Source organism: Pseudophryne corroboree, unplaced genomic scaffold (genome assembly GCF_028390025.1).
Source record: "Pseudophryne corroboree isolate aPseCor3 unplaced genomic scaffold, aPseCor3.hap2 scaffold_1296, whole genome shotgun sequence".
In the NCBI taxonomy this organism is placed as follows: Eukaryota; Metazoa; Chordata; class Amphibia; order Anura; family Myobatrachidae; genus Pseudophryne; species Pseudophryne corroboree.
Window position 1 is genome coordinate 132,501 of NW_026967922.1, and position 6,783 is coordinate 139,283.

At 47.1% G+C, this 6,783-nt stretch overlaps 1 protein-coding gene across 1 annotated transcript in view; it reads right to left on the reverse strand.

The window, feature by feature from the left end:
* The window catches only part of LOC134994318 (carbonic anhydrase 9-like), a gene marked incomplete at its 5' end in the record, with an annotated part of 61,562 nt that extends 61,392 nt beyond the window's left edge, over positions 1-170 (reverse strand). The window contains one exon of the mRNA XM_063950969.1: positions 29-170. Coding sequence (XP_063807039.1) covers positions 29-170 — 142 coding nt within the window. The remainder of the gene's footprint in view (positions 1-28) is intronic.
* Between the last annotated feature and the right edge of the window lie 6,613 nt (positions 171-6,783).

Here is a 6,783-nt window from a genome sequence, read left to right on the forward strand (position 1 = left end):
TATAGGTGACACATGGACAGGTCAGTACCTCCCCCAGGAGATTTCCGTCCTCCCACTGGCGCCTTGAAACTAGACAACACCAGCCGCCCATTCAGACTCTGTGGTTCCCGGAAGTTCATCTGCAGCACGCTGCCGTGGTCGTGGTGTACGGTGTCCTCCAGCACGGCCAGCTAAGAGAGAGAGAGGGAGGGTGGGGAGTGAGTGTCAGCTCTCCAGACCAGACAGTTCTTATAACAGTATATATTATGGGATGTATTATTAGCAGCATATTCCGTTTACAATTGGAAACAACAGTGATAGAACAAACCGGGTAGTAACAGACAAACAGAGAGGTTGGAGGGCCCTGCTCGCAGGCTTATACTACTGTGGCCAAAAGCTTTGCGAATGACGTTTCCTGCCTCAGTGTTTGTAGACCTTGTTGTCAGACGTTACTATGATATACTGAAGTAGAATTACAGCTTTTCATAAGTGTCAAAGGCTTTTATTGGCAATTGCATTAATTTTATGCAGAGTCCATATCTGCAATCCGTCCTGACATGCTGTCAATCAACTTCTGGGCCACATACTGACTGATGCCACCCACTCCCGCCTAATCAATGCTTGTTTGTCAGAATTTGTGAGGGTTTTTTAGTCCACCCACCTCTAGAGGATGGACCACAAGTTCTCAATGGAATTAAGGTCTGGGGCGTTTCCTGGCCATGGTCCCAAAATTTTATATTTTTTTCCTTGAGCCACTTTTTATTATTAATTATTATCCTTTACTTATATGGCGCCACAAGGGTTCCGCAGCGCCAATTACAGAGCACATATGCACATACTCAAAACAGGAAAATAGTGACTTACAGTTGAAGACAATATAGGACAAGTACAGGGTATATAGACATAATTACATCAGTAGACGTCACTGAGATAAGTATTAAGGTGGCCGAGAACTGAAGGATTTTAGCAGCTGAGGATTCTTAAAGTAAGAGAAGGATAAGCACATGAGGGAAGAGGGCCCTGCTCATGAGAGCTTACATTCTAAAGGTGAGGGGCAGACAGACAGGGGTGACACACAGATGGGTTACATAGAGAGCGTGGAACAGAGGGTTAGGAAGAGATTTATCTTATCACTTAGTTATCACTTTTCCCTTATGGTGAGGTGGTCCATCATGATGAAGAAGCATTGTTCATTACCAAACTGTCATGTAGAACAGCAGGGAGGAAGCACAGAAGGGAAGTACAGAGTGACAGTAGGGAGGAAGTACAGAGTGACAGGGAGGAAGCACAGAAGGGAAGTACAGAGTGACAGGGAGGAAGCACAGAAGGGAAGTATAGAGTGACAGTAGGGAGGAAACACAGCATGGAGGGGGGGAGGTTCAGGGGAAATTTGCGGAAAAATTATTTCACAGAAAGGGTAGTGGACAAGTGGAATAGCCTCCCATCAGAGGTGGTAGAGGCTAAGACAGTAGAGCAATTTAAACATGCATGGGATAGACATAAGGATATCCTTACAAAGAAATAAGGAACAAATAAGGTTAGTGATAAAAAAAAAAAATAATATATAAAAAAAAAAAAGGGGCAGACTAGATGGGCCAAGTGGTTCTTATCTGCCGACAAATTCTATGTTTCTATGTTTCTAAGTACAGAGTGACAGAAGGGAGGTAGCACAGAGGGGAAGTACAGAGTGACAGTAGGGAGGAAGCACAGAAGGGAAGTACAGAGTAACAGGGAGGAAGCACAGAAGGGAAGTACAGAGAGACAGTAGGGAGGAAGTACAGAAGGGAAGTACAGAGTGACAGGGAGGAAGCACAGAATGGAAGTACAGAGTGACAGGGAGGAAGCACAGAAGGGAAGTACAGAGAGACAATAGGGAGGAAGCACAGAAGGGAAGTACAGAGAGACAGTAGGGAGGAAGTACAGAAGGGAAGAACAGAGAGACAGGAGGAAGCACAGAAGGAAAGTACAGAGTGACAGTAGGGAGGAAGCACAGAGGGGAAGTACAGAGTGACAGTATGGGGGAAGTACAGAGTGACAGGGAGGAAGCACAGAAGGGAAGTACAGAGTGACAGTAGGGAGGAAGCATAGAAGGGAAGTACAGAGTGACAATAGGGAGGAAACACAGAATGGAAGTACAGAGTGACAGTAGGGAGGAAGCACAGAGGGGAAGTACAGAGTGACAGTAGGGAGGAAGCACAGAATGGAAGTACAGAGTGACAGGGAGGACGCACAGAAGGGAAGTACAGAAAGACAATAGGGAGGAAGCACAGAATGGAAGTACAGAGTGACAGGGAGGAAGCACAGAAGGGAAGTACAGAGAGACAATAGGGAGGAAGTACAGAAGGGAAGTACAGAGTGACAGTAGGGAGGAAACATAAAATGGAAGTACAGAGAGACAGTAGGGAGGAAGCACAGAATGGAAGTACAGAGTGACAGGGAGGAAGCACAGAAGGAAAGTACAGAGTGACAGTAAGGAGGAAGCACAGAAGGGAAGTACAGAGTGACAGTAGGGAGGAAGCACAGAAGGATATTACAGAGAGACAGTAGGGAGGAAGCACAGAATGGAAGTACAGAGTGACAGTAGGGAGGAAGCACAGAAGGGAAGTACAGAGTGACAGTAGGGATGAAGTACAGAGAGACAGTAGGGAGGAAGCACAGAAGAAAAGAACAGAGAGACAATAGGGAGGAAGCACAGAAGGGAAGTACACAGAGACAGTAGGGAGGAAGCACAAAAGGGAAGTACAGAGAGACAGTAGGGAGGAAGCACAGAATGGAAGTACAGAGAGACAGTTGGGAGGAAGCACAGAAGGATAGTACAGAGTGACAGTAGGGAGTAAGCACAGAAATTAAGTACAGAGACACAGTATGGAGGAAGCACAGAATGGAAGTACAGAGAGACAGTATGGAGGAAGCACAGAATGGAAGTACAGAGAGACAGTATGGAGGAAGCACAGAATGGAAGTACAGAGTGACAGTATGGAGGAAGCACAGAAGGGAAGTACAGAGAGACAGTAGGAAGGAAGCACAGAAGGGAAGTACAGAGAGACAGTAGGGGGAAAGCACAGAAGGGAAGTACAGAGAGACAGTATGAGGAAGCACAGAGAGACAGTAGGGGGGAAGCACAGAAGGGAAGTACAGAGAGACAGTATGAGGAAGCACAGAAGGGAAGTACAGAGTGACAGGATGGAGGAAGTACAGAAGGGAAGTACAGAGTGACAGTAGGGAGGAAGCACAGAAGGGTAGTACAGAGTGACAGTAGGGAGGAAGCACAGAAGGGAAGTACAGAGTGACAGGGAGGAAGCACAGAAGGGAAGTACAGAGTGACAGTAGGGAGGAAGTACAGAGAGACAGTAGGGAGGAAGCACAGAAGGAAAGTACAGAGAGACAATAGGGAGGAAGCACAGAAGGGAAGTACAGAGAGACAATAGGGAGGAAGCACAGAAGGGAAGTACAGAGTGACAGGGAGGAAGCACAGAAAGGAAGTACAGAGTGACAGTAGGGATGAAGTACAGAGAGAGAGTAGGGAGGAAGCACAGAATGGAAGTACAGAGAGACAGTAGGGAGGAAGCACAGAAGGATAGTACAGAGTGACAGTAGGGAGTAAGCACAGAAATTAAGTACAGAGAGACAGTATGGAGGAAGCACAGAATGGAAGTACAGAGAGACAGTATGGAGGAAGCACAGAATGGAAGTACAGAGAGACAACAGGGAGGAAGCACAGAAGGGTAGTACACAGAGACAGTAGGGAGGAAGCACAGAAGGGAAGTAAAGAGAGACAGTAGGGAGGAAGCACATAATGTAAGTACAGAGAGACAGTAGGGAGGAAGCACAGAAGGATAGTACAGAGTGACAGTAGGGAGTAAGCACAGAAATGAAGTACAGAGAGACAGTATGGAGGAAGCACAGAATGGAAGTACAGAGTGACAGTATGGAGGAAGCACAGAAGCGAAGTACAGAGAGACAGTAGGGGGAAAGCACAGAAGGGAAGTACAGAGAGACAGTATGAGGAAGCACAGAAGAGAAGTACAGAGAGACAGTAGGGGGGAAGCACAGAAGGGAAGTACAGAGTGACAGTATGGAGGAAGCACAGAAGGGAAGTACAGAGTGACAGTAGGGAGGAAGCACAGAAGGGAAGTACAGAGAGACAGTAGGGAGGAAACACAGAAGGGAAGTACAGAGTGACAGTAGGGAGGAAACATAAAATGGAAGTACAGAGAGACAGTAGGGAGGAAGCACAGAATGGAAGTACAGAGTGACAGGGAGGAAGCACAGAAGGGAAGTACAGAGTGACAGTAAGGAGGAAGCACAGAAGGGAAGTACAGAGTGACAGTAGGGAGGAAGCACAGAAGGATATTACAGAGAGACAGTAGGGAGGAAGCACAGAATGGAAGTACAGAGTGACAGTAGGGAGGAAGCACAGAAGGGAAGTACAGAGTGACAGGGAGGAAGCACAGAAAGGAAGAACAGAGTGTCAGTAGGGAGGAAGTACAGAGAGACAGTAGGGAGGAAGCACAGAAGGAAAGTACAGAGAGACAATAGGGAGGAAGCACAGAAGGGAAGTACAGAGAGACAATAGGGAGGAAGCACAGAAGGGAAGTACACAGAGACAGTAGGGAGGTAGCACAGAAGAGAAGTACAGAGAGACAGTAGGGATGAAGCACAGAATGGATGTACAGAGAGACAGTAGGGAGGAAGCACAGAAGGGAAGTACAGAGAGACAGTATGGAGGAAGCACAGAATGGAAGTACAAAGTGACAGTATGGAGGAAGCACAGAAGGGAAGTACAGAGAGACAGTAGGAAGGAAGCACAGAAGGGAAGTACAGAGAGACAGTAGGGGGAAAGCACAGAAGGGAAGTACAGAGAGACAGTATGAGGAAGCACAGAAGAGAAGTACAGAGAGACAGTGGGGGGGAAGCACAGAAGGGAAGTACAGAGAGACAGTATGAGGAAGCACAGAAGGGAAGTACAGAGTGACAGTATGGAGGAAGCACAGAAGGGAAGTACAGAGTGACAGTAGGGAGGAAGCACCGAAGGGAAGTACAGAGAGACAGTAGGGAGGAAGTACAGAAGGAAAGTACAGAGAGACAGTAGGGAGGAAGCACAGAATGGAAGTACAGAGTGACAGGGAGGAAGCACAGAAGGGAAGTACAGAGAGACAATAGGGAGGAAGTACAGAAGGGAAGTACAGAGTGACAGTAGGGAGGAAACATAAAATGGAAGTACAGAGAGACAGTAGGGAGGATGCACAGAAGGAAAGTACAGAGAGACAGTATGGAGGAAACAGAAGGGAAGTACAGAGAGACAGTAGGGAGGAAGCACAGAATGAAAATACAGAGTGACAGTAGGAGGAAGCACAGAATGGAAATACAGAGTGACAGTAGGGAGGAAACACAGAAGGGAAGTACAGAGAGACAGTATGGAGGAAGCACAGATGGGAAGTACAGAGAGACAGTAGGAGGAAGCACAGAATGGAAGAACAGAGAGACAGTATGGAGGAAGCACAGAAGGGAAGTACAGAGAGACAGTAGGGAGGAAGCACAGAAGGGAAGTACAGAGTGACAGTAGGAGGAAGCACAGAATGGAAATACAGAGTGACAGTAGGGAGGAAACACAGAAGGGAAGTACAGAGAGACAGTATGGAGGAAGCACAGATGGGAAGTACAGAGAGACAGTAGGAGGATGCACAGAATGGAAGAACAGAGAGACAGTATGGAGGAAGCACAGAAGGGAAGTACAGAGAGACAGTAGGGAGGAAGCACAGAAGGGAAGTACAGAGTGACAGTAGGAGGAAGCACAGAATGGAAATACAGAGTGACAGTAGGGTGGAAACACAGAAGGGAAGTACAGAGAGACAGTATGGAGGAAGCACAGATGGGAAGTACAGAGAGACAGAAGGAGGAAGCACAGAATGGAAGAATAGAGAGACAGTATGGAGGAAGCACAGAAGGATAGTACAGAGTGACAGTAAGGAGTAAGCACAGAAGGATAGTACAGAGTGACAGCAAGGAGGAAGCACAGAAGGAAAGTACAGAGTGACAGTAAGGAGGAAGCACAGAAGGATAGTACAGAGTGACAGTAAGTAGGAAGCACAGAAGGATAGTACAGAGTGACAGTAAGGAGGAAGCACAGAAGGATAGTACAGAGTGACAGTAAGGAGTAAGCACAGAAGGATAGTACAGAGAGACAGTAGGGAGGAAGCACAGAAGGAAAGTACAGAGTGACAGTAAGGAGGAAGCACAGAAGGATAGTACAGAGTGACAGTAAGGAGTAAGCACAGAAGGATAGTACAGAGTGACAGTAGGGAGGAAGCACATAAGGATAGTACAGAGTGACAGCAAGGAGGAAGCACAGAAGGAAAGTACAGAGTGACAGTAAGGAGGAAGCATAGAAGGATAGTACAGAGTGACAGTAAGGAGTAAGCACAGAAGGATAGTACAGAGTGACAGCAAGGAGGAAGCACAGAAGGATAGTACAGAGTGACAGTAGGGAGGAAGCACAGAAGGATAGTACAGAGTGACAGTAGGGAGGAAGCACATAAGGATAGTACAGAGTGACAGCAAGGAGGAAGCACAGAAGGGAAGTACAGAGAGACAGTAGGGAGGAAGCACAGAAGGGAAGTACACAGTGACAGTAGGAGGAAGCACAGAATGGAAATACAGAGTGACATTAGGGAGGAAACACAGAAGGGAAGTACAGAGAGACAGTATGGAGGAAGCACAGATGGGAAGTACAGAGAGACAGTAGGAGGATGCACAGAATGGAAGAACAGAGAGACAGTATGGAGGAAGCACAGAAGGGAATTA